The following is a 27,331-nucleotide window of genomic DNA, read 5'->3' on the forward strand; positions in this document are numbered from 1 at the left end:
GTTCAAGTATAAATGCCTTTATTCCTTAAATAAAAAACCCTATCTAAGTTTACCACTTCTATTGAATTAAAAAAAAATAATGCCTAATACATTCAAGGCAAATACTGGACGTGCATGTTCAAGAATTCGTTTTTGGTCAGCTGTTCTAAAAGCTCATTTTCATATCCAAGTTCGTTTGATATTAATCGATCAGTGACTGCAAACACGCGAGCAGACATCAATGGCGAATCATATGAACAAAGAGTTGTTTCAATACTCGTCATGGAATGGGTAATTCCTATGCTGCTTGGCGCTTAAAAATATAAAAGAATTATTTACATTAAATGAAATATGAAAAACTTTATCCCAAAATTTCCACTGGATCTAAGCATAATGATATACAGAATATAGTATTTGACATTAATACAAAAATCAAGCAGAAATATCCAAGAACAACTTTGATGTGTAGAAAGAGTCACACAAACTGGTTCTTTCGTGGAGGTTGTTGCATTTGTGTGTGTGTATTTGTTTGTTCGACAATTGTCTTTTTTTTCTTCTTCTTCTTTTTAAATTTGGTTTTATTGTTTTTATTTTACACTTTATTCAATACCAACTTCATTATATTTTTCAAATTCGTATTGTTCACAAAAAAACTAAAATAAAAACAAATCTATCTCTTATACAAACAACATTACTCAATTTTTAGTTGTTTCTATGGAAACGAAATTTTAAATAAACTATGAAGCTTACTCTGATAATAAGTAGTATCTGATGTTTTGATTCAGAGAAAATATTTTTTTCATTTCGTCAACCGTTAAATGAAAATCAAATACCTGCAAAATAAAAAAAAGTCTATAACAAAATGTATCTAGAATATCGTTGCATAATGTTTACGTTAACTCTTATAATGGTCTTTAGTAACAAAATGTAAGATTAAAGACGAGGAGATAAAACAAAATTTAAGATACGGTTAGTATGTTCATATAGTTGCTAAATATGATGGCCATATATTTTCTGAAACTAAATGTTAGACAAAGAAAAAAGTGTTTTACCGTCTTACAATTCAAATAAAAACTAGAAATACTATCAGTAACGCTCACTAAGTGTATACCCCACTTCCCCATAAATGCCCATATACTCAGAAATTGTAATTGTAGGCTATCCCACCCTACCTTAACAAAAAAACGACATTTAGGAATAAATGTGTGAACGAAATTCTGATATTTTTTACCCCAGTTGGTTCAATGTTTCTGTGACATGTTATAAAAATCCATTCTTGTTATATTCAATGATGCTATGTAGTTTAAGGTTGAGTGAATGTCCTCAGTGGCTTAATGGTTTCTTGTTAATAACAGAAATTGTTAATAACATGCAATACAGAGCTGAAATCAGTGTAAAAAAATATCTTAAAAGGCTAATCTAATTACTATACTGCCAAACATCTAATTATCCTTACAATTGGTGCCGAGCAATGTGAGAAAATTCCAAATACCGCAAATGTAAACATTCTAAGTCGCTCAGTAAACAGGAAGTAGATAAGCTAGATAGCTGAAAAGGGGAGATACAGTATAAGTCTTCATGCTTAAGGTATATATAATAGAATATGTTCATTATTTCCAATGAGTGCCGAGAAAAATCTGCGACGGAAAATTTCCCAATACCGCACATGTAAAAAGTCTAGGTCGCTCGGAAAACAGGAACTAGACGGCCTAGAAAGCTGGAGAGGGAGTCATCAGGATTAAGCCATATATTAAATATCTTAACATTCCCTCTATAAGAAAGACAAGAAATCTGTGACGGAAATATTTGTTACGGACGGAATGACGGACGGACCCCCCATCACTACATGTTCAGGTGAAGGAAATTACTCACATCGATGTTATCTTTTATCCTTGATTTCGTCACAGACTTCGGCACAACGACCAGATTTCTTTGCAATAAGAACCGTAATACAATCTGAAATAAAGCTATGTCACAGATTCATACTTCAAGACATTCATGTTTTCTTACATTATAACTACCATTTCAAATTTTAAATCATGTAAGATTTTTGTTAGTTAAAGGGGATAGACCTAGAGTAAGCGACATCTTGAAATCAGAGAAATGTTTGTATTATATGCATTTTCACCAAAGCTTATCAAGCTTTCATTTGAATCATAATGAAATCAGTCCAAGTTTCGTTGACGCTTACATTAGATTGATGTAAAATGCTGAATACAAACTTTCCAAAGACTTGTGAGAGTTGTTCTCTTACCCTAGGTCTACTTTCTAAAATGAATTTTGAAACTATACAAGCAATTATATAACAACTGTTTAAGTGAAAAATTAACCTATGCTTTACATTTCATCTCCGAAGTGAATTGCTCATTTGCTTTTGTTACTTTGTATGTATTATTTTAGTTACTTTATGTTCTTTGTTGTGTCTGTTTTCTATATCTGGTCTTTCTTCCTGGATATTATTCTTTTAATTACCGCTATAACCTTTGCGCCCTTGATTACTCTTGCAAAAACATGATACATAATACAGTACATCGCCCAATAAACCATTGATTAGAAAGTTTACCCAATTAAAGTATTTTAAACATTGAAAAGTAATAAATCTGTGTGATTTTGAGAAGCATAATAACCTGTGCTATACTTTTCTTTTTTGAAGATGCGATCTCCTGAAGTACTGGCTCTTCAAAAATATTTGGTTGACCATCCAATTTCCTGAAGGATATAATGTTTGAGTGATAGATATATATAACATCTTTCTTTATACAGACACCTCAATTTTTTGTCAATATTTGTCGGGGAAAACATTTAAAGAAATGCCATATAAAGCCATATTTAGTTTTTCGTTTTTATCGCAGATTTGTACACGTGGGAGATGTTCCTATTATGTGAATTAAGGGTGCTATTATTTGTTTGATAAAAAATTAATACGTTTGTGGCTAATTAATTCGTGATTTTAGGGTTTCTAACCAAATGTACATTTTGTTTTTCTTTCTATGTTGGTAAATGTCGAAACTCAAAACATCTGATATCTTACGACAATTATTTTTATAATAATTTCTGGATGACAAATCAATAATTAAAAGGTCCTGTCGGGGTTTGCAAATGGGGCGTAAGCTGTGACCGAGACGCCATTGTCTTGACACAATTTCACTATTCTTTCATTCGATAAATACGGATGAACTTCAATCTGTGCAAAATAAAATTTGTAAACCAAACCATACAAGATTGTCAGTAGAACAGCAAAAGTGGAGTATTGATTCATGTATGAAAGTAAGGTTTATATGAAACGTAGCTAAATCGTGCTTTCGCTTTCTACGTAAGCGAAATTGAAAACAAATGAACAACTTTAATCATGATTCTTATAATGGCAAACGAAAGATAATACATGTAATAGAATTACCGAACTGATAAAATCAAGACAGTAATAAAAAAAAACACTCGAATGAAAAGCCCGTATAGCAAATGGCAATATTAGGGTAAAATACCGCAATGTAAGAAACCAATAATATCACATTGCTTTAAGGTCACTGGAATGTTGCATTCTACTATTCTGGATGCAATTGCAACTAGGTGGACTACTTCAACTGTTTTTATTAACATTACTCAACCTACTTGTGAATTAGATGGCTTTATCCTACAATTCTGCAACAGTCTTTCCATCTGTTTCTTATTAAAGTTCGAGACACCTATGTTCTCTACCAGTTTGTCATCAACCAATGTTTCCATTGCCTAAACGATAAGAAATGTAAAAGTTTTTTTTTTTATCACTTTGGTATGTATTTACGATACTCGGGTATCTATCATCTGAAGCTAAAAGAAAAACATAAAATACGAGGGTTTAATGCTGCAAGATGCCATATGCACCCCAATGATCACCGATAGTGCACCTGTACCTGGTGATTTGTCCGACAATCTAAAGAGGCAGCTGTCACCACCAATTATTTACTACAACAAAGAGAACACATGTAAGAACAGTCCACTAATATCACGTTTCGCTTTGAAGATGATACTTTAGCACTAAATAATCTTAATTTCCTTAGATCAGAACATCTTCTCATCTACCCGAGACCTTGAGGTGAAGGCCATTATAAACAGTGAAGTCTTGCCTTAAGGAGGCTTGAAAGTCTGTCAATTCGCATGCGCAGTTTTTCCATATTGCGTCACTGCTGTCGTAAAATCATTACTTCGTGCAGATTTGTCTATAAGATTTTACTATTAACTAAAATAATACAGTCTGTTCTTAATTACACTTAATTACAACGTATAATAAATAAAATAATATTTTGTTAAAATCATATCTTGTCACTACCGCATTGTCGTACTTCCCTTTTGTAATATCTGCGCCCATGCTGTAGAAAAACATTAGAAGTAAAATGCTTTTGATATGTACCTATGGTAAGCTTTAAAAAATGCACAAAGATCTAGGTATACTTTTGAGCAAGTTTACTGCACGTCTTTTACTTTTCATTTATTTTTTTTATTTATTTATGTATTTATTTTATTTTTTTTTACATTTTGGAAAAGTCATGTAGCTGAGGAATGGAAACCAAATGTAAATATATCCCACTATTTAAAACTGTCCATGTATACAGGGCATCTTCATTTTGGTAGTTATAAAATTTATAGAATAATATTTCATGTGGTAAGCAATATTAAAGCAGAGAGACACGTGTAAAGAAAGGGGATAACACAGAGCATTTTACCTGAATCAAAAAGGTTCATCTAAAGTGAAAGAATGAGATTGTCTGTTGTATCTTATGAACTACCTGTGCATATATTTCTGGACGCATTTTCGTGTTGACATTGAAATAAAGACATATATACAAAACAATATGTATATCAATACAGCAATGTTGACATTGGAATAAAGGTATATATACAAAACAATATGTATATCAATACAGCAATGTTGACATTGAAATAAAGGTATATATACAAAAAATATGTATATCAATACAGCAATATACATGTATCAAAACCCTTGAAAGAAATATCCCGGACACATAATCTGTTTTGCAAAACTAAGGCCAAATTGAACACTGCGTTGATACATTTGAATGTACTAAAAGGATTTTCTACATGTATTTTTAATTTTTATAATTTTAGTGCTTATATTGAATTACTCCATAAACCAATTTATACAAAAATTATGAATGATTCCTTATGTAAAATCATTATATACTAATTTTATATTAATCCTGATATAAAATCTCCACCAACAATCTACTAGCAAGTTCATGGAGGAGTCCTCACATACAATTACCCCACATACATTTCTCATTTTATTTCATATAGCCATCCTTATATAAAACCACTCCACACACATTCTATATTTAATTCTTTTATGTAACCTTTATATAAAATCATTCCATAAGTATTCTACATGCAATTTTATCATGAAATTCTTGTATTTTCATTTGTTTGTTTTTATATCAACCACGGAAATAGCGAAAAAATAATGCACTGCAAATGAAACTAGATTTTTACTTTCATTACCTTCCATGTATCCAAGTAATCATGATCTGAATATATGATTTTCCCATTCTCATCCTTTGGGTAATTCTCATCTCCATCCTGTAATAAAAATTACATTAAATTTTTGTTTGAAAGGTGTTAATATTTCTTTTTTTGTAAGGACACCAAACAGGTTTCAACACGATTAAATAGCTCATTGCATTCATATTCATATCTGTAACGTTTGGACGTCGGAACTTGTTTCTATCAGGTAATTAGCAGTAATTGCAATTCAAAACTGAACACTGAAAGTTTTAAGTTTAAAAACAAAATTTTAAAAAAATCATTAAAAAAGCAAGTAATTTGTGTTTAATATAATCTATATGTATTTGAATAAATTTAAAATTTCTTTAATATTAAAGCAAGTATAAAAGTGAATATTTAGATTCAGTTCTCTTATCGGCATGTTTAGAACTTACCTTAAAACCCATTGGCCATTGCATTAGGTACAGTTGGATTGAGTCAACCTTTAGAGCATGCATAGACCTCAGTGCGCTGACTCGTACCATATTTGGGTTAAAGTTGGTTACCCATAACTTTCGAGTAAAGGTAAGAGTAAAATAATCGAATATTTTGAATTTAAATGTAAAATATGCACAATAACAAGAATATAAGTAAATTTATATCAGTGAATGCATTCAGTTGAAAGTTAAAGTACATAAAACAACACTAAAGCAAACCCCTTCTCTGTCAATTTATAGACATTTATACAATATTTCGTTTTTTAAGTATGTATGATAACATTGAGAAGATAATCCTTAAGTATAATTTCGGCTCAAACTGGAAAATGCATTTGCCTAGATACAGGGGTATGTTTATTCACCTTTGTAGTAATAAAAACATCTTTCTTGTCCTTGATGGTTTTATCGTCCAATTTGGCTTGTATTGCATCCCCGACTTCTGTCTCGGTCCCGTACATATATGCTGTGTCAATGTGACAATAGCCGACGTCTATTGCATATTTAACTGCCTCAAATACATCACCTGGTTTTCCCTATGGACAGAAATACGCAACGATTAAAGCATTGAATATTCCGACGGAAAATTATATTAGTTAAATGAATTCAAGGAACTTCGATACAATACTAGTTACAGTGTTTTATTATCTCCCTTTGCAGTGGGCAATCGAAAGGCTGCTCATAAGACCGTGACAACCCAAATAAATAGCAAAACTTTTAAATATAAAGAAAGATTCGTAGAAATTGTTTAAACTTACGGATGCATTGGATATTGTAAATGTTCCTAACCCAATGACTGGATAGTTTGAACCACCAGGTAGTTGGATGGCATGTCGAATTTCACTATCCATAATTGATGTGTGTATTATCTTTCTTTCCCACTATATTTAAATACCAAGTCACTTCGGTCATTGCCCCTTTTAAAAATGTAAACACGTGTTCTGATTTCATCCAAATGCTCATTCGTCTTTATGGAACTATATTCAATGGTTACCTGTGAAAACGTCTACACCATTAATGAATTAAATGATACGATTAATGCAATGTTATCCCTGTAACGTCCTTGATAAATTTACTAGTATTCATAATAACAATTTTACTAAAGCTTCGTAATAATAATAAATGATTTGTAAATGTAAAGCGATCTTTGTGTCAATTATAAATATTATTGCATTGGGTTCTTTCTTTTCTAATTCAACATGTTTATTAACTTAGGTTTGTGTGCATTTTGTAAGGTTTGGATTGAAGATAAGACTTTCACAATATAAGGCTTTATGTATAAATCAATTATAAGTACTGGATACATCCTGTCATTTTATGTTTAAAGAGAATAATTAACGATGGGTTAAATATGAAAATGAAGTATAAAAACATCCTTTACTGCTTATTATTCTCTATTTTGTGTGCATTTTGTAAGGTTTGGATTGAAAATGGGTTAAATATGTAAATGTATTATAATAACATCACTTACTGTTCATTATTCTCTATTATGTGTGTGCATTTTGTAAGGTTTGGATTGAAAATAAGACTTTAACGATGTAAGGGTTTATGCATAGATTAATAAAAAGCACTAGATTTTTGGTAATGAGAATAATTAACAATGGGTTAAGTATGTGAATGAAGTATAAAAAAAAACATCACTTACTGCTCATTATTCTCTATTTGATTGTCAATACAGATATGTATTCATTTTCTAACGTTTTGAACAATTTTGTCTCGAAAGTTTCGAAAATATGAAAGGTAATTACATAATTACCGAACTGATAATATATATGCAGTAGTCAAACGGAATGGTCTGGAAGAAAAGTCCGTATAACAAATGGTAATATAAAGGATTAAAATTAATATATTTGCAGTCATCTTTTACGTTCAGAAATATTCCTGCTTATCCGTTATTGTTGATAGTCAAAATCAGGATTTTTTTTTTCACTTCATGTTCTCGTATTTAGGCACTGTAATATACAAATCTTTCAATTCTTGGTGACCAAAATAATGTTTCTTCTATGAAACTGATGTTGCTATGGATTTAGAACATGTCTATACACTAAAAAGATAAAATTAATCCAGCAAATATCTGGTTAGGAGTAAAAAACATATTTTTGGTGAGGGTTGGATGAAATTTACTTGACATCGCTTTGTCTGTAACCAGGAAATGAGCACGAGAGGTCTGGGACTCATGCAGGCCGGGATTAGCTTCCCCTGTGAAAGCACGAGAAAGTCTGAGACTCGTGCAGGCAGGAAGGTTTCCCTTGCGATAGCACAAGAAGATCGGAAGGGTAGCGAGCACGTAATTTTTTCAGTGGAATTTTGAAATATTCTGTTAGATTCCGGTTTTAAAAATCGTTTCTGCTCCGTTCCGTTCCAAAGGTAACAAGCTCCGCCTACTCTCTATTACGGTTCAAAATGTCAACAAAACAGGGTCTCTCATGAAAAATGATCGAAACTTCAATAATAAATGTAATTTTTGTAGTAAATTTGGTATAAGCATACAGGAAAATGATTCCGAAATCGAACTAGGTAGGTTTGACATGCACAATTTCAACTTGAATGTCCTTACAAGCGGTTGAAGGGCAATACTCCGCGGTACCGCTAAATTTCCAACTTTTTGTATGGCACATCGTTCTGACCCCAACCCGACATATCAATATCCAAATAAAAAAGAGGAGGGTTGCAGGGTCAGAGGAAATTCGGACTAAACAGGCCTATGCTTCTCAGTTGTCTCGATTGTATCGTCAGATAACCATGGCTTGTATTCCTTCTTGAGAATCCAATTTCTTCTTGGCATGTGGTGTTATATGTGGATTTTATAATTTCCAGTTGTTTGTCTACTACGCCTCTTCCTTATGTTTTACTTTCGCCTTCTAATCTGATCTTGTCTGGTTGCCATGGCTATCTTGATATTAAATTTAGCCACCACAAGTTGATGATCGGATGCTATATCAGCACCTCGAGAAGCTCTAACGGTTGTCATGTGCTTTCTCCATCTACTGGCGACTGTAATGTGGTCTATCTGGTTTCTAGTTTTCATCTCTGAAAGAGTAATCAAGAGAACCAAGTTTGTTTTGTGTGTTTTCTTGTGAGGGAGTTAGAATGTCATACCTCCTATGACCAGGTTGTTCTGGGAGCAAAAATCTGCAATCTGAGTTCTCCATTTTCGTTGATGTTACCAATTCATTCCTTCCCCTTGATGAGTTCTCTCCCTGTGTTATCTTTTCAAACTTTGGCATTCATATCACCCAAGTGTTGTTCATCTTGGGTAGCTTGGAGGTGGTTGTAAAATTATACTTAAGTGAAATCGAATGTATTTTGTAATACATATACACATATTACAAGTATATGTTAGGAATGTTGAATTGGTTCCGTGATTAAATGTATTATAATATACATGTGATGATTTTATCTTCAACAGATAAAAAGGTGCTATAGAGTAATATTTGTAGTTTAATTGTTCATGAAAGACGTGCATTATAAAGGTTTGACCACGGCCTACATTGGTGGTGGTTGTAATAGTTAAGAGAATTCAGGGTCATTAATTATATAAGGCCAGTGCTTTCGTAGCAAATACGAGATTGTGGGTAATGTTAAATAGTATTTTGTTACAAATGTTAATAACTTTTTATTATTTTTTTTGTTGACATAAGTCTGAGAGCACACACTCTCTGAGCAGCACAAGCTGTATATTTTGCAGTCGGGTAACTTTTCAAGGAATTAAAATTTATGAGATTGAAGTCTTAAATGTCGTAAGGTTTCACACTATTCCATTTGGATTTAATTGCACTTTCTCTAAGAAATTTACTGAGGACTTACATAACGTATAAGTATATTTGAGTAGTTCAGGTTCTTATTAGCAATGTTACATAACATTTGAAGTTGATCAAAAGACCCATTAAAGACAATAAAGCCATTATCTCGGAGCTAATTATGTTGTGCTTGTTTGGAAACTTTTCAATCATAAAGTTAGTAAGTTCTTACGCTTGTGTGTCGCATATGTCAGGACTAGGGACTGTCCTCATTGCACATCGCATTAAAAACTAATTCTAACAGAACAAATTATAATATTAGAAGTAAGTTCTCATTGCTCAAAAGTATAACATAGACTTCTTTTTTTCATTTCTATGTGATCGTTTTCAGCCGTCTTAAATAGTTCATTACTGAACATGATGGTAAGTTCATTGGTCTTTAACTATATGTAGCAAAAAATACTCGAGAAATACGCTCTACGCAAGTTCCACAATGGGTAATAATCGGACGGCATGGTATTCTTATCTTTTCTCTGTTGGAGATCAAATCTAAATTGGATTAATATAACGCAAAAGTCCATGGATATTGATATCCATTTAGTTGCTCATTATAACATTATGAATTTTGCGACTATAAACCGTAAAATGTTAATATTAAAGACATTTGTTACATACTTCTTCATACATAATTTAGCATGTTGAATGGCAGTTTATGGTAAATTCACTATATGTACATGAGATTCCTCTCCTTTTCTTTTTTTTATTTTTTTTTGCAACCAACTTTTTTTTATGAAAAACAGAATACGAAATTTTCTTTCACCATTAAGCAACTTCACTTATTTTTTTTCTTACCACAGCAAAAATATTTTTTTTAGTTTTTTTTTCAAAAAAAAATCTTTTTTTTTCAAAAATATCCCAGGCCCCCCAATATAAAAATGGTCGGTGCCTAAGGTTGAATGTATAAAAGTAAATGCTCCTCACCTAACTAATAAGGGTAACAACAAAATTACCGCACACTAATTCGATTCATGATAAAGTCAAGTCCAAAATAGATATTACACCACCGGAGCAGCTAGTACTGCAATGGTCCTGACTTGGAACAAGCAATTCAGACGAAATGGTGTGTTAAATATAGGTTTTTGCAGCGTGCTAAACCTCCTTCTTCCATTGCGGCGTGACTATACTAGTGGTGATTAAAACGTTTTTGCATGCTATTTTCAATATCGATAACTCAGCGGCCACATCAGCAGAAAAAAATAACATTAAGGGTTATTATGCAATACTTGGAAGTTTTAACAGGCCGACTTCACAGTGTTTGTTAAATCCTTTTCTTAATTTGTTTTTGTTTTTTGTTTTTTTGTTTTTTTTTGTTTTGTTTTTTTGTTTTTTTGTTTTTTTTTTTTGGGGGGGGGGTTTGTGCTCTTGTTTTTGTTTTTGTCTTTGTTTGTTTTTTTTTTGTTGTTTTTTTTTTTGTTGTTTTTGTTTTTGTTTTTTTTGGGGGGGAGGGGTAAATGCGATGTATGAAATCCCCTAAACTAGGATTGTTAAACGATAGTACGGGACACAAGGACAATGGGGTCGACAGATTTTGATTGCCACTGGAAATAAGGAGAGGTGGGTAGGGTCGGGCAATTTAGCCTTCTATGGCGGAGCCCTAAGGTTCCTACTCCGGGGGAATACCACAGCAAGGTTCTTTAACGTGCGAGGAACGTGGCATCTTTCCCAACACGGTGCACCACTATGGATTGCGGTCAGGTTTTCTGTACTATAGCCTGACAACCCCAACATGTAACACGCCAGGGGTACCCCATTCCACCACCTGGGGCACACATCCCAGTTGCTCTGTGGGCAGAGCGCCCTAGCCCCCGTAAAGTTTGGTCAATAGTTTTTCCTTTACCATTGACTTCAAAGTGGGAACAATTACAATTATATATAAGAATAAATGTGATAAGAAAGCAGCAAAGAATCATAATCACGCCCATACTGTCAAAAATTATAGAGTCTACCATAAAATTTCGGATTAAACTAAAAATTGCCGCTAAAATGAGCTACAAAGATGATTTACAGAGAATTAAGGCGTCCCCACTTTATAGTGCTTTAACCATGGAAGAATTTGGATATGACATTCGAGATCATTTGTGTCCTAGATGCTGTAAGGCACACAACTATGATTACGGCATAAGCTATGAGGCTATACTGATAATTGATAACCTATATAGGGATGCTGTCACATGAAATATATAAAATGGAACGGCGAAAACTTCACCATTTAGCATCGAGCAAGAAGAACGACTCAGAGGAACTCTTAGCCCTGACTTAAACAAAATTTATATCAACCAGCTGCTAGATGACCTCTGTATAACTCAGGTTGGTGGAAAAATTTGAGACTTCACCTGTTATGCTCCAGCTTGTCCGACGATATCACGTTACTAGCCAGTGCATCACATCACAAGATACTCACATTGTCATCAATATATACATTGTCATAGGGAGGCATACCATCTGCAACCTTTGAACTATAAGTGCATTTTTCATAACAACAAGGGCGTAATCTAAGTTGGAAATGTCTATGGGATGAATCATACACCTCTAGAAGAAAAAGCAACACCACCTGGGGCACACATCCCAGTTGCTCTGTGGGCAGAGCGCCTAGCCCCCGGCTAGGGTTCTGAGCACTATTTAGTCGCCTTTTACGACAAGCTTAGCGCTGCTGCAAGCCTATTCTTTTGACACCCGGACCTGCACGGGGCTGCAAAGTAGGGAGGGTCTCCAGTCCTACCTTGAAGTGTGTTACTCCCGTTGTGGTGTTGATTCAGTGTTGTTCCTGGGGGATTCGGAGGATCATCTGGAAACCCTCAATTCAAGATTATTATTAGAATACCATAGCATTAAAACCTGTGATTTAAATTTTCAACTCATTGTGCTTTCTGTTCCCCATTCTCGGTTAAAATCTCGACTCAAAAACATTATACATCACTGTTCTTCCAAAGAAAGACGGTACACTTATATACAAATATGTAGTTCTTGGTAGAGATTCCTCATACTTTGTGAAAAAAAAACAATTCCAAATCATCTTCTAAATATAACGAAGTAGATGTTTTCAAACTGCTAGTGTGGTGGACGCGTTTTTCATTAAATGGTCGGCATTCCAACGGGAACAAATTGTGCTCCTCTAATTCCTAACCTACTCCTTCACTCTTATGAGGCTATCTTTATAGCTGATCTGATCCGAAAGAAGGAACATCGCGATTAGTTAGATCCTTTAATCTCAGTTTCCGCTATATAGATGACGTATTATCGTTAAACAATCATACTTTCGGGGATTTTATACATCGCATCTACCCCAAAGAACTTGAGATAAAGAATACTACAGACATTGTGAAATCAGCCTGATATTTTGACCTACGCTTAGAGATCAATGGTAAAGGAAAGCTATTGACCAAACTATACGACAAACGCGATGATTTTTCATTCCGTATTATCAACTTTCCTTTCATCTTTGGCGACATTCCTTCAGAACCTGCGTATAGAGTTTTCATAACACAACTCATACGAGATGCCAGAGCTTGCCGTAACTACGCAGACTTTTTGTTTCGCGCTAGACTTTTTACAATTAGGCTTTTTGAACGGGGTTATGTTGCTATACAACATTAAAGTCATCACTACAGAAGTTTCATGGTCGTCATCATGAACTCGTGAATCGTTAATGTGTATCTGCTCCATGAAAACTGATGTGTTTAACGTGTCATAGTTTTTCTTTCCACTTTCGTCTACCTGGACGACGTTTTATGAGCAACTCGGCGGGCGTTTCTAGAAGAAGCAGAGGACGCATACCCTTCCGGTGCATCTGGTCCATGTTCCCAGTTTTTAGTGGAGTCCGAATTGCTCATTTGCTTTTGTTATTTTTTATGTATTATTTTTGTTATTTTATGTTCTTTGGTGCGTGTGTCTGTTTTCTATTTCTGGTCTACCCAACTTAGTTAAGTTTATTATCTAGACTTCTTATATATTCACAAGTAACTTTTTGTCTATATGCTGTAACTACACTGAAGTCTTCTTGAACAACCGTAGTAGTTATGGAGGTAGACCTAGGGTAAGGGACATAACTCTTGAAATCAGTGATATTTTTGTATCATATTCAATTTCACCAAAGCCTTTCAAGCTTTCCTTTGAAACAGAGTGAAATTAGTCCAAGTTACTTTGATACTTTTATGAATTTGATGTAAAATGCTGAATACAAACGTTCCTATGATTTGTAAGAGTTGTGTCCATTACCCTAGGTCTACCTCCTTAAGTCTATTTTAAGATATTATCATAAACTATTGATATTTTAGTTGACCCATGCACTTTTACTGTTTAGATTTTATCTGGCCCTCTCCTTTTATCAGTATACAAAGGATGTGCCTTTGATAATGAGTTTTCATTATTGATTTCTGATCGAGTAATTAGTCAGCTTTATCAAAGCCGAGTTAATATATAGAATAAACATATATATAGGAGAGTTCGCCATTCTCATTAGTGATGTCATATTCAATAATTTGCATATCATTAATTGTCAAATTGGTTGGCAAATAAACAACTAAATTAACAATTGACAATTTCATGATTAGAATCCCAATTTTCAAAACTTTATAACTTATTTATTTTATATCCAATTTTGGTTCTGTAAAATGTTTCATTTAGATAAAATAATTCATAGTAAGTATGTGAATTTATAACTCTTTTACTTTAAAAATAAATTTGAAGTGATATATATATATATATATATATATATATATATATATATATAAACCTCTATTTTTGTATAAAATTATAATTAAAATCGTATGTACATATAGTCTAATTACTGAATATTTATTTAAAAATTCCATGGATAAAAAGAACTTTATTTGCAATGTTGGGAACCAAAAGAATTTTTCAATTATCTATAAGAATGAAAAAGTTATGATGATTTAAATTTGATGCCCCATGCCACTCAATGGATTTTTTGCCAACCAAAACCAAATCACAGGTAAGTGATGACATCACGAAGAACCCTCCTATACAAATCCTTGGTTTTATATAATATGTAATATATGAAGATATTCTTGCACCTTCGTAGAATCTGGTTTTAGCTTTTATTAATTATTCAACACAGTTATTTTTAACCCGACTCTTAGAGGTTGTCTCAAGCGTATAGTGTTTCGGAGCTTGGGTCCGTCAATCTGACACCTACCGTGGCGCGCTCAGGGCAGAAGTCAAACACGGAGGTTTGTCCGATTTATACATATAGATAGACAGACAGACAGATTATGATGCGAACAAATTATAACGAACAAAACATATATAACACCAGTGTGTTTATTACTGCATATAACACCAGTGTATTAACTATTGCAGTAAGATATTCTAGATACGACAAAGATACGGGGACGGATTGTCATTCATTGGAGATACTCTTCGAAGTGGAGGTCCAGAAAGTGTTAATGAAAGCCACGGTGGCGAAACAGAGCATCAAAGATGTATCAAATCACAGATTTTCAGAGTAAGCTATGTAACAGATAAAAAATAAATACTCGAACGTGTAGAACAGTCTTTTAGCAATCTTAAATAGCTCATTTTTATATGATTATCATTTTCTACATTCCCTATATCACAGCCGACGGCTACACATACATAATTTGACAGTGACAGGACCATATAATGTAGCTCCTTTAACTTTCTTCTCTGACTAAGCTACACACACTTTTAATAATATAATAAGATTCATATAGGCTTAAAAACATTTAACTGTAAAATCTGACAAAGTTTGGGTTCATGGGTCAATAATTTTATTTCATGAAATTCCCTACATCGTGTACATGTACTGTACAAACATATGTCTCTTCATAGACCTGTAATTAAAGAGATTTGCTACCATCTGAAATCTCAAATTGTCACGAGGCAGAGAACAAGATCTTTTACTCACTTTAAGGCTAAAAACCACTAATTCCACTTTCCATAGGCTTCTATGCTAATTTCACAATATTCAATGGCTTCTCTGGACTTTACCTTAACTTTAACCTGCAGAGGACTATATATCAGCATGATTCTACATATGTCAGCTCACAATCCTCAGAATGGCATGTGGGGTTAGCAGACTTGCAGTGCAGTACTGGTCACCGGAAGTGAAGGGTCTATAAATAGCATGGGAAATCCCAGTGTTTTCACAAGACAGGGGTATATTTAAAAATCATTATGGAGATTAGGCTTCACATCACAAGAAGCAAAATGCACCTATAAAATGTACAGAAATGTTTTTCCTTTCAGAAACTGTTTAAATTTTTAAAATAAGATGAGAACTTTTTTCACAGCACTATGAGGAACAGGGGTAATTTCTGCGTAGGACTATTTTTGCGTACGTTCCGAATGCTCATTGGTTGAATTGGTGGTCTGTAACCTAAACATTAATGACAACTTTACTTAAAATGATCACAACTAAAAAGTATTGTGAATATTGCAATAAAACTGTCAGGTTCATATTTTACAATATCTTAGCTTCATGTTCATACCACATTTTCCTTCCAAAATAAAGTTAAAAGATGTATTGAAAACAAGTTACCTTTTTACAAGTTATGTTTTTACTATCCTTATCGTGGAAAAAAGCTAAGATTCAATTTGTATTTAATCGTCAAAGCTAGGGAATGTTTTCTGAGTCTGTGCAGTTCTCAATTGCATTTACTAAGTACATTTTTGTAAACAAGGATGAAGCTGCCATGATGTTATTATTGAGTTACTGATTTTTACGAGCACAAACTGGATTTTGATGGGGTTTTTTTTTTGTAATAAGTACATTTTTTGTATACAGAACCTAGTTGACAATACTTTTTACAGTGTGGGAAACCATTTTTTTTCCCCAACTTGCCATTTTGGCTAGTGGAATATTGATCTTGCTAGCCAAATAGAAATTCAACTAGCCAAATTTTTTTTTTTTTTTCTGTACTGTCATCTGTTTCCTCTTGGATTTGACTATCTTCTGCCTTTCATTTTCTTTCTTCAACTATCTTTTCATTTGTTTTTAAATTTATCAAAAATTTTTCCATTTTCGAATTTTCCCTCCCATTGAAGTTTTTCATGTACTTCAGAGTAACAAAATAAAGACTCCAATTCTGAACTCATATATTAAAAATAGAATTATATTTCAACAGATGTTTATCATTTGCTTCTTGTTCATTTTTATTTTGACAAATAACAGCCACACATAATTTGCAAGGTAACAAATCTTAAATTACCAAGGTAATGTAGGAAACATATTTTTAATGTATGATGTTAAGGGTTGTTTTACTAAATAACCTGTGGGCTGATTAACTTTCCTTGGAACTTGCCAATTGAATAATGGTCGCCAAATTGATGAGTGTAAGCTAATTAGAACTCGCCAAAATACACATCTACTCATATTTGGCGAGTTGGCGAGCGGTTATTTCCCACACAGTTTTCAGGAACGTATAATACAATTAAGGGAATTATTACAAATCCAATTACTGCACGAAAGCATATAGATCACAGAATTTGCAAAATTTAAACAGTTTACAGTACATGTACAAAAATGTATAGTAATGATATTTTTGTTGTTGCATTTGAAAGTAATATTATGCAGTTACAGTAACCATGAATACTGATTATGCTATTGGCTACAGGAAGTATGTATTGGTTTTACATGTATTACTTCATGTTTGTAAACTTATTGTGAGCACAGTAGTTTATAATTCACAGGCACCAGGAACTTTATATACATGTAAAACTCTCTGCTGGCATCCATATTCTTTATGCAGCATTTGAGGTTCTTTTGAAATTGTGTAATCGTTTTCAAATTGTCTTCATTTCCTTTCCTAAATTTTACATGCAATTTTTTTTATAAAAATATACATTTGTATATAAGGGGAACATTAACTTCAAGGGTGAATTGACCCAGGATAAACAGACTCAGGGAGAACACATTCATACATTGTAGGTTGAACAGACCTGATACCCTGATTTTGGAACATTCTTTAGTATCGTGTTAGTTTAAAAGAACCTACATAAGGAGGACATTAACTACAAATGTATTACCAGTAATTACCTTAAATGACACTTTGATTTAATTTTTGACACCATTTATTATCAAATCTGATAAAATTGCTGATAAGTACACTGTTACATTAAATGTATGATAGTATTATTTTATTGAGACGTTTGAGAATTACTTTTTGTATTTGTTTCTTCCCAACATAATTGAAATTCTGAAGTTTAAATTTTCAGGTTTTTTTTTTGGTTTTAGGGAAACATTAACTTATAGCTGTATGTTTTAATCTCAAAATATTCAATGTACACTAATTCATATATCAGTCTCAGTAAAATCAAAATAGATACAATGTACATAATTTTGATTGAGTATCCTGTTAACTGCTGAAACTGGAAAAAAAAACAAGTTAGTCAATTGTTATAGAAAGAAACAAGTAGCCTACATTATAGAAAGAGACATACCATTAATGAACACCAAAGTAGTGGTGTACCACTTTTAGAGTGGTTTTCATTTGTTTTCTACATGTACATTGTATAAGGGATTTTTATGTGACTTTCTTTTGTATTTCATTTGTGAGTAGTTAGCTAGAACACTTGAAAAGCTGAAAAAATATAAAAATATCTTTCAAGACTAAAACGATACATGTATTTACTGCTACTCTAAAAGTGGTACACACCATGTCGGTGATCAGCCACAGTTTGTCTCTTTCTGTACTGTACATGTAGGTTTGTATGTATTGCTAATTATGCTTTGCTATTACAAATATATTTATTTTTTTCAGAAATAGGTGTAGGTTTAGCAGGATTCGGAATAGCCTTCCTGTTTCTTGGTATCATGTTCTTCTTTGACAGAGGTTTATTAGCCATTGGCAATGTAAGTGTTGTCATTTACTGGTATTTTTTTTTTAAACAACTTTATAATAATTGCATTGAACATTGTAAATTATAAACTTTGCAACAAGTTTCAGGGGGGGTTAATGATTTTACTTGTTTGTTTGTCTATGTGTCTGTCATAACTTGTTGTCATCTAAATCATGCCTCTGTTTTAAGCTCACATGGCCTAAAAGCCATATTAGCTGTTGTCATCACTTTGTGTCCATCATTGTTAGCTTTTTTCAAGCATCTTCTCTGAAATTACTTGACCAATTGTAATGAAACTTGACATGTTTGTTCCTTAGGGTATCCTACACAAACTGATCATTTAAAATTTTTATAACATCTACAAACATGGCCGCTGTTACTAAAGATAGAACATACATGTACATGTAAGGGTCAAAAAACAGTTCTTTGCAAATACATTTAACTCCAAAATTTTGAATTAAGCAAAGGTCTGACAGTGGGTAATACTGTTCACCTTCAGTAGCTAGACCTATGTTAAAATTTTCAAAATGATTTGTAGCACGATGTAGGAGTGGTTGAAACAGATTTTTTTGTCGTTTTTCACAAGTACAACTTTGAAAATGTTTTCTGAAAGCAAGTGACAAAATTTTATGAAATTGGTTTAATTGGTCCATAAGGTATCCTGCACAAACTGATCATTTTAAATTGTCCATCGGTTGAAAAACATCGCAGTCATCACTAAAAATGGAACACGGGGGTCAGAAAGCAATTTTGCATTTTTTCCTCGACTACAGAAGAATAATGTAGATGAAAGCTACGTACAAGATAAACATGATATTCCAAGTTGACTGACAGTATTAAAAAATTTTTTGGCATCCATTTTGCTGCCATATTCACCAATTGCTTAGATTCCAAAAAAAATTGATTTATGTAGGGAACATGGTATTCTAAGTTGAACGGTGATGACAAAAATTTTTTCTGTGTGGCCATTTTCCCGCTATTTAATGCTTTGATTTCAACAATATTTGGTCTAGATAGTGAACATGGCCTCTGGAGTTGGGCGGTGATAATGAAAATGTTGTATAGCCATTATTTATTTTCATTTTATGTTCTTTCTCTGCAAATTTATACTGTAAACATATTAATTTTTGCGATAGCTAATTTTCACAGATTCTGTCAAGTGAATATATTCGCAGTATCAATTTTAGGGGTATCAAAGAAATGAGAAGCATTATATAGTGTTAAAAATCAGTTTGGCGGGTACTATTTTTGGCGCTTTTCTGTCCACCACGAAAATAGCGAAAATTAGTCACCATGAAAATTAATACTTTCACAGTAGTGGGCTATTGCCCCCTCCCAGACCGTGCCTTAGGGATAATAGGGCATAGGGGGTCCTGGGGACTCTTGCCCAAATTTATTTGTATTAAGCTTGGATGAGGTTGATTTTCACAGAATTTGACCAGGTAGGACTACTTTTTTGGGGAAGAGGACTTTTTTTTTTAAATCTTGATTTAGGCTTGTTGCCTTGAGAGCACCTCCGTTTTTTGACTGATTTCCTTCAAGTATTGGTGAATGGTTAGTTTTGATTCTGTTCCATGCTTGGTGTTCATGTTTTAAGCTATGATTTTTTTTTTGTAAATCCATTTGTGGACCTCAAGTGTTCTAGGATTCCACTTTCTCATCATCCAGGGCAAGTGCAATTTTGGTGTAGAAAAGTTGTTTATCATGTTCAATTTTTGAAAGGATTTGTTTTGTTAAGATTTTAATTGTGGAAAGTTAATCCTAATTGGAATTTTTCTGTGGAAACTTAAGTTTGATGACAAATAATCCTAGAACACTGAAACAAGGCAGTCTGTAACTGAGGCATCTGAATGCTTTTGTTTTTGAAGCTACAATGTACATGTACATGTACATTTATTTATAATACAGGTGCATCAAACAGTGGTAAAATACAATGTGATTTTAAAGTTTTATCAGTGGTCTTTGGTAACCAGTATATATATTTTTCTTGTTACAAATTGTTCAATATACGTGTACATGTTTTTGTAGTTGTACATGAACAAACAAATGTATATTTTTCATTGCAGATTTTATTCATATGCGGACTGTCGTTTGTGATAGGATTAGAAAGAACAGTCAGATTTTTCTTTCAAAAACATAAAATGAAAGCAACAGGTTTCTTTATGGGAGGCATTTTCGTAGTATTATTAGGTTTTCCAGTTATTGGAATGTGTGTAGAATTGTATGGATTTTTCCTTTTATTTAGGTAAGATATTTACATGATTTAATCAAATATTCACCGGAGCCATGTGTCAATAAGAACTTGAATTACAATGTAATCCACAAAATTGGTCTAGTAAGTTGAGATTGCCCATGAAATTCAAAATAACATTTATTAGACTCGCATTAAAAAATCTGTAGTTTAAAATATGTCAAATATCAAATTATAGCATGTACAGCCCTTGAACTGATCCGCACAACAATTTGACGGATCGATGACCGATGACTGATGGATTGTTAACTGATGACTGTTGACTGATCTGGTTGCAGTTTTGTTGTGTAAAATGACGGAATAAGTGTTAGAAATAAAGCAAATGTAAAATAAAAAGATAAACAATTGTACAAATCTATTGCATTATGTAAATATGTGTAAAATTGAGAAAGAAATAACGAAAACTGTAAAATATATTGAATGCTCTGTTGTCATGTGATGACCAGTTTATTAGATTGCTTTAACAAATAAATGACCGATCACAATTTTTGTTGCACAGATCAGTTCAGATATGTGTACTGTATAGTCATATTGAGCAATGAGACCAACATTTATTACTTATTTAGATGATATTACAGTATTGCATTTTGTAAATGTCTGTATCGATCCATCAAACCGATCCATTAAACCAGTGATCGCATCACATGACCACAGAGCGGTCACTGTATTTTATGGTTATTGTTGTTTTCTTTCTTAATTTACACATATTTACATAATGTAATAGATTTAAACATCAATTTATACTTTTATTTTACATTTCTTTTATTTCAAACAGATCTTACGCCTTTTTACATAACAAACTGCGATCAGATCTGGGTCACCGGTCATCAATCCTTCAGCGACCGATCAGTCAACAGTCATCGATCCTTTAAATCATTGTGCGGATCCGATCAAGGACTGTATATACATGTTGTAAAATCGAAAGATTCCCTTGAGACATATACAAAAAAATGTACATTAGAAATGGGAACAGATATGGTGAAACACAACAAATGCACCATGGTATAACCTTTATAAAAATAGTAAATACTTGCAGAGATCAATACAATACCTAACATATACATAGCCGGAAGATAATGAATTTAGTTGTATGAGATTTAGAGACCAATGTTCCTATTTTTTCTGATTGTTTTGCAGCAAGTACAAACTAATTTGATATTTTTTCTAAATGTGCTAGTGTTATTGGAACAACATCCTGTATTTGTGTAGTATATGTAGATGCAGTGTTCTAGAATTTTTCAGAAATTGAGGTTTCCTCAGGAAAAATCCTTATAAAATCAACTTTCCCACAGTCAATAACTGCTTTCCTAACAAAACAAATCCTTACCATGCTTACAGCATATGAAGTTTTCAACTTGCCACAGGAAAGTGTAACTAAGTACCTAACTTTCCCTGACCCAAATTTCACTTGCCCCAGGTAACAGGAATTAGGAATCCTAGAACTCTGTAGATGACATACATTTTGTAGTTGCAAGGTTAATACTTTTCTTACTTGACACAGGAATCGATACTGATTATATGTATTATAGAGTAATCAAGGGAACCAAGGTTATAGCGGTAATCAAAAGAATGAAATCCAGGGACAAAGATCAGACATGGAAAACAGACATATACAACAAAGAACATAAAGTAACTAAAATCATACATACAAAGTAACAAAAGCAAATGGGCAACTAAGAGTCCACTAAAAAATGGGAGCATGGACCAGGTGCACCGGTAGGGTAAGCGTCCTCTGCTTTTCTAGAAACACCCACCGAGTTGCTAATAAAAAGTCAAGTCCGGGGTAGACAAACGAGGAAAGAGAAACTATGACCTGTTGAATAAATCAGTTTTCATGGTGCAGATGGATACACCATAACGATCCACGAGTTCATGATGACAACCATAAAACTTCTGTAGTGATGACTTAAATCTTATAGCAACATGACCTTGTTTCAGAAGCCTATTTGTTTGAGTTCTAGCGTGATACAAAAAGTCTGCGCACTTTCGGCAAGCTCTGGCATAACGTATGAGTTGTGATATGAACACTCCATACGCAGGTGCCAAAGGGATGTTGCCACTGATGAAAGGAAAGTTGACAATTCTGAATGAAAAGTCATCACGTTTGTCGTAAAGTTTGGTCAATAGTTTTCCTTTACCATCGATTTCTAAGTGTAGATCAAGATATGAGGCTGACTTCACAGTGTCTGTAGTATCCTTTATCTCAAGTTCTTTTGGGTAGATGCGATGTATCAAATCCCCGAAATTGGAATTGTTTAAAGATAATACATGTACGTCATCTATATAGCGGAAACTGAGATTGAAGGATCTAGCCAAACAATATTCTTTCTTTCTCATCAGATCAGCTATAAAGTCAGCCTCATAAGAGTGAAGGAATAGGTCAGCAAGTAAAGGAGCACAATTTGTTACCATTGGAATGCCGACTGTTTGTTGAAAAACATGTCCACCACACTGGACAAATATGTTGTCGATTAAAAATTCCAGCATTTTGTAAACATCTTCCTCTGTATATTTGGAAGGTGATTTGGAATTATTTCTTACTAAGTATGAGGAATATCTACCAAGAATGTACCAGTATGTGATGTGATATTGTTTGGTTCATAAAGCAGATTTTAGGCAACAAAAAATGAACATCATAAAACCAAGAGCAGATCCAGAGTTTTTGAAAAATGAGGGCTTAAACCTTTTGGCTATTATTGGCTATTTTTTGCCAAAGCTGTAACAAAGTAATAATCTTTTCCATCAAATTTGGGGGTCTGTCCCCTGGAACTCTAACCCTTGATCTGCCTTTGTTAATACATAGTTGAACAAACATGTAATATACATTGTATGTCTTGTTTATTTTAAAGAAAATTTGAGACAGAGTTAAACAAAGCCCTCATGCATTTGTCAAGGCTTATTAAATACCCACACACACACACATAGATAGATAGATAGATAGATAGATAGATAGATAGATAGATAGATAGATAGATAGATAGATAGATAGATAGATAGATAGATAGATATATGGAAGTAAACACTATTCATACAGGTATCTTTTATATTCCATTTCAGTGGTTTTTTCCCTGTGGTGATCAACTTTTTAAGAAGAGTACCAGTGATAGGAACCATTTTGAATTTACCATATATTCGCCAGGTTAGTTTTATCAAGTGTAGTAATAACATTTTAACATTTGCCACAATGGAAAATAAACCAAGAATTTGCTACCACAGATTCAGTCACATGTGCCAAAGAACTTGAAAATGGTGGTATCTGTACATAACATGTCATTTAGGTGTAACTGCTCTTACAGTTAATTAAAGAAAATTCTAAATGCAAAATTTGTTGCACCTTTAACATGTACTGTAGTCAAAAATAAGATTCGTAGCCATTCAGCCCTTGCACTGGTAAAAATATCAAACACATACAAATTTCTAAATTATATACATGTAACTCCTCTTAAATTTGTGGCATAAAAATGTTGTGTGTGGTGTTCAACTATGTGTTGTGTCTAACCATCCTACAAAGTTTCAGCACAATACTGTAACTTTGATGAAGAACTTGCATCCTTAAAGTATTTGTGGTGGATTTATGGAACATGACTAAGTCCTTCTGTTACATTTCAGGAGGAACAATTCAATATATATTACTCTTAAGGAAAACTGTTGTGATTTCAATAATTGTGGCTTCTACACATATTTTACAGAAATACTGATATACATGTAAACTAAGATTAAAGGGCTAGATTATGTAATGGCTTAATAGAGTGACTTTAGTGATGAATAATATTGATCATCCTTTTTAAGTGGTTTCACAATTTTTTATTTTTGCAGGTAGCTGACAGACTTGGAGAATCAAATTCTATGGTATAGTGAACTATTTCTGACTAATTTATTAGATTGTTTCATTAGCAAGAGCAAAAAAGAGTCAAGCATAATTTCAGGACAAATATGTACTCATTCTAAGAGCCAGAGAGCAAAGATTATATTGTATTAAATTTAAACCATCCAGTGCCTGTGAACATACTTCTAAAAGACCATGCTTGGCTCTTGTGGTGGGAGTTAATTGAGGTGCTTCTCATGGTGTGCATGCTTAGGAAGATACTAATATCGAAAGAAATTCAGTGTTGATGTGGAGTGTCAGAAAATGCTCTGTGATATCAATTTAATGAGGTTAAGTCTATCATCATGAACAATCATTTCTTACTAAGGGATGCATGTTAGTTCCTATGGAAAATGTCTTTAACAAATATGTCAGAAATATTTTATCAAGAAGAGACAATTGTTTGTCTCTGTACTTACTGTGTTATCAGAAGTTATTGCATGACTATCATTAAAATAATGAAAAGGTCTTGCTGAAATTATGGAAAAAATATCTTCAGTGCATGGTCCAATTGATTCTTCCAAATCTCTCTTTTTTTGTTGCAAATTTAGATACATCCAATTGATTTCTGAAAGTTCATGTAAAGGAATGGTCTCTCTTGATCATGAGCTTTAATGAAAAATCTCCAGAAGTCCTCAGTAACCACTGAGTTCTTACTTTATTTTATTGTAAATTAAAGAAAAATATTATGAAGCTAGAACAGAGCATCTTTTTCAGTTATCTTGCGAATTTGAAGAAATATGTATATTTCGACCCACAAGTTGTATGAAATAAAAAGGACAATATCTTTATAAAATGTTTTGAAATGAAATTCTGAAAAAGTACTTAATTTTCAAAACAAGTTAAGCCCTTTCAACAAATGCAGATAATTTGAAGATTTCAGTTTTTTTGCTAACAGCATGGAAAAAAATATGTGGTCCTGAATCATTCCTTTAGAATTTAAAAACATGTTTGATAAGTATTTACACAATTTTATTTTTCAGCAGTCCAGATTTACAAACCCCAAAACTGATACTCAGTTATCTCAAAATCAAGTTTGATGACCTTTGTTTTTACAATTGGTAGTTTAAATTAGGTTCTTTGAAAATATTAGGAAACTATATGGAGGAGAAATATTAGCTTCAACATGTTCTTTAAAGTAATTTACAGGTTAAAATTCTTACAGGGAGCTGTATCTTGTTTATAAGCATATTAAAATAGATTAGCATAAAAAAGCATACATGTACATGTATGTTACAGTCCATAGTCAGATCCTAGGAGGGGATAGGCTCTGAGGGGCTAAGTTCCCTTAGGCTGAACAAATTTGTTTGATTATAGAAAAAAACTGGAGGGGCTCCCCTCCATTGGGCCAGTCAGTCCTTTTAAGAATTTCTAGATCTCAACCTCAGAGAGTTGTGGTACATGTACATGTAATTATGCAATTTTACTTACAGTGCAACCATCATGAATAATTCATAAGTGGTTGATATATAGTTAACACAGTTGTTTTGGTCTTTTATTTTTCATTTAGTCCCATTGGTTCTAAACATATTTTTATATACAGGTGTTTGATGTTTTAATTTTAAACCAGTGTCTTAAGTAACATGCCTAGATTTTCAACTATTACAACACTGATACAAACAATGTACATTAATTTAACTTTACTGTGTGTGTGATTGTATATGTACATGTAATGCCTGTAGATATTTTTTGGTAAAAAAAATTAAATCTTCCTATTTATAATTTATTTATAAAATTGAGAGAAAGATTATTGGTCTGTTTCATGGTTAAAGAGACTCAGTGTTTATGTAGCATTTTTTTCGTGTATATTGTACTTTGTTGATTTCATTTTTCGTTTTCACACTTATCTTGTTTGGACTCGCAATTAATAAATGTTACATGTATTTCATACTTCATTGAATAAAATTTTAAATAAATTTTATTTATCTGTTGAATTCTTATATGATTAAAGTCTTGAAATGCGAAAGCCAAGTATATACATTTCTATTTTCTGTGTGTATAAAAATATCTCTGTTTTGTCCTTTTCCTAGAATTTCAAATAAATGTGCTATCATGGTTTTTAAAGTGTAGAAGAGATTCTGGACCTAGCAAAGCATACTTGTTCCATTGAGCAAGGCATGCATGTGCATTCACATACTGATAGTAAGATCCCAATCTGTGGTTATAACACATAAAAATGTAATTGTACACATGTAACACTATCTTTATTAAATTGTTATAGATTTGTTTTAAATTTTCCCAGCATTTTTTTTTTTGCTAATGGGGCTTCATACTTTTCTAAGTAAAAATTATGAAGCCCCAGTAGAACAAAATAGCTACCCATAATTGGTATAAGCCCCACAACATTTATAAGCCTCAACTGATTTAAATGAAATTAGCACTGACAAAAAATAATTATTTGTGATGAGGGAGTGCTTGACAAATCCTTTTGCTGATATTTTAATTTTGAATTATATTTATTTACAGGGAGCAGGAGAGCCATAAATAATGCTGCTTTATATTTTCTTCATTTTACAATTTTCCTAAACTGTGGACCAAAGAATCTGCTGTCATAAAACATTCATCTATTTGTAAATAAATTCAACATCTTCCTCTTTGGTTATTTTTGCTTGATCCTTTTTTTCCTTTTACCCAATTCTCCTGACAA

The 27,331-nt window shown here is 32.8% G+C and overlaps 2 protein-coding genes across 4 annotated transcripts; one reads left to right on the forward strand and one right to left on the reverse strand.

Annotated features, from left to right (window-relative positions):
• Nucleotides 1-44: 44 nt before the first annotated feature.
• Nucleotides 45-9,128, reverse strand: LOC148610264 (aldo-keto reductase family 1 member B7-like). Its single transcript, XM_088542571.1, has 11 exons — nucleotides 9,048-9,128; nucleotides 6,707-6,942; nucleotides 6,314-6,484; nucleotides 5,910-6,026; nucleotides 5,473-5,550; nucleotides 3,589-3,705; nucleotides 3,058-3,163; nucleotides 2,607-2,689; nucleotides 1,852-1,935; nucleotides 730-812; nucleotides 45-292 (listed from the first exon to the last, which is right to left on the reverse strand). Exons 2-11 carry the CDS (start codon nucleotides 6,797-6,799, stop codon nucleotides 250-252), a joined length of 975 nt encoding a protein of 324 aa, XP_088398697.1. The 5' UTR covers nucleotides 6,800-6,942; nucleotides 9,048-9,128; the 3' UTR covers nucleotides 45-249.
• LOC148610265 (vesicle transport protein GOT1B-like) lies at nucleotides 8,339-27,278 on the forward strand. Of its 3 annotated transcripts, XM_088542573.1 has the most exons (7): nucleotides 8,347-8,465; nucleotides 15,068-15,212; nucleotides 18,490-18,581; nucleotides 20,635-20,813; nucleotides 23,877-23,958; nucleotides 24,636-24,668; nucleotides 27,151-27,278. In XM_088542573.1, the coding sequence occupies exons 2-7, from the start codon at nucleotides 15,188-15,190 to the stop codon at nucleotides 27,166-27,168; spliced, it is 429 nt and encodes a 142-aa protein (XP_088398699.1). In that variant the 5' UTR covers nucleotides 8,347-8,465; nucleotides 15,068-15,187; the 3' UTR covers nucleotides 27,169-27,278. The 3 variants fall into 3 exon arrangements, with proteins under 3 accessions (XP_088398701.1, XP_088398699.1, XP_088398700.1); XM_088542574.1 differs by lacking the exon at nucleotides 27,151-27,278 and having other exon boundaries at nucleotides 8,351-8,465; nucleotides 24,636-26,618; XM_088542575.1 differs by lacking the exons at nucleotides 23,877-23,958; nucleotides 24,636-24,668; nucleotides 27,151-27,278 and adding an exon at nucleotides 21,595-22,751 and having other exon boundaries at nucleotides 8,339-8,465.
• The last annotated feature ends 53 nt before the right edge of the window (nucleotides 27,279-27,331 follow it).

The sequence above is a fragment of the Perna viridis genome, chromosome 8 (genome assembly GCF_037379345.1).
Source record: "Perna viridis isolate PV_CMFRI_1.1 ecotype Kerala chromosome 8, ASM3737934v1, whole genome shotgun sequence".
NCBI lineage: Eukaryota > Metazoa > Mollusca > Bivalvia > Mytilida > Mytilidae > Perna > Perna viridis.

Bases quoted from the DNA above. Each gene is read 5' to 3' on its own strand.
- LOC148610264 (XM_088542571.1), bottom strand. From the start codon at position 6,799: ATGGATAGTGAAATTCGACATGCCATCCAACTACCTGGTGGTTCAAAC. The intron at 813-1,851 runs GTGAGTAATTTC...TTTATTTTGCAG, and splicing joins GGATAAAAGATAACATCGAT to GTATTTGATTTTCATTTAAC. The intron at 293-729 runs GTAAGCTTCATA...TATATTTTTAAG, and splicing joins AGATACTACTTATTATCAGA to CGCCAAGCAGCATAGGAATT.
- LOC148610265 (XM_088542573.1), top strand. From the start codon at position 15,188: ATGTATCAAATCACAGATTTTCAGA. The intron at 15,213-18,489 runs GTAAGCTATGTA...TATTTTTTTCAG, and splicing joins TCAAATCACAGATTTTCAGA to AAATAGGTGTAGGTTTAGCA. The intron at 20,814-23,876 runs GTAAGATATTTA...ATTCCATTTCAG, and splicing joins GGATTTTTCCTTTTATTTAG to TGGTTTTTTCCCTGTGGTGA.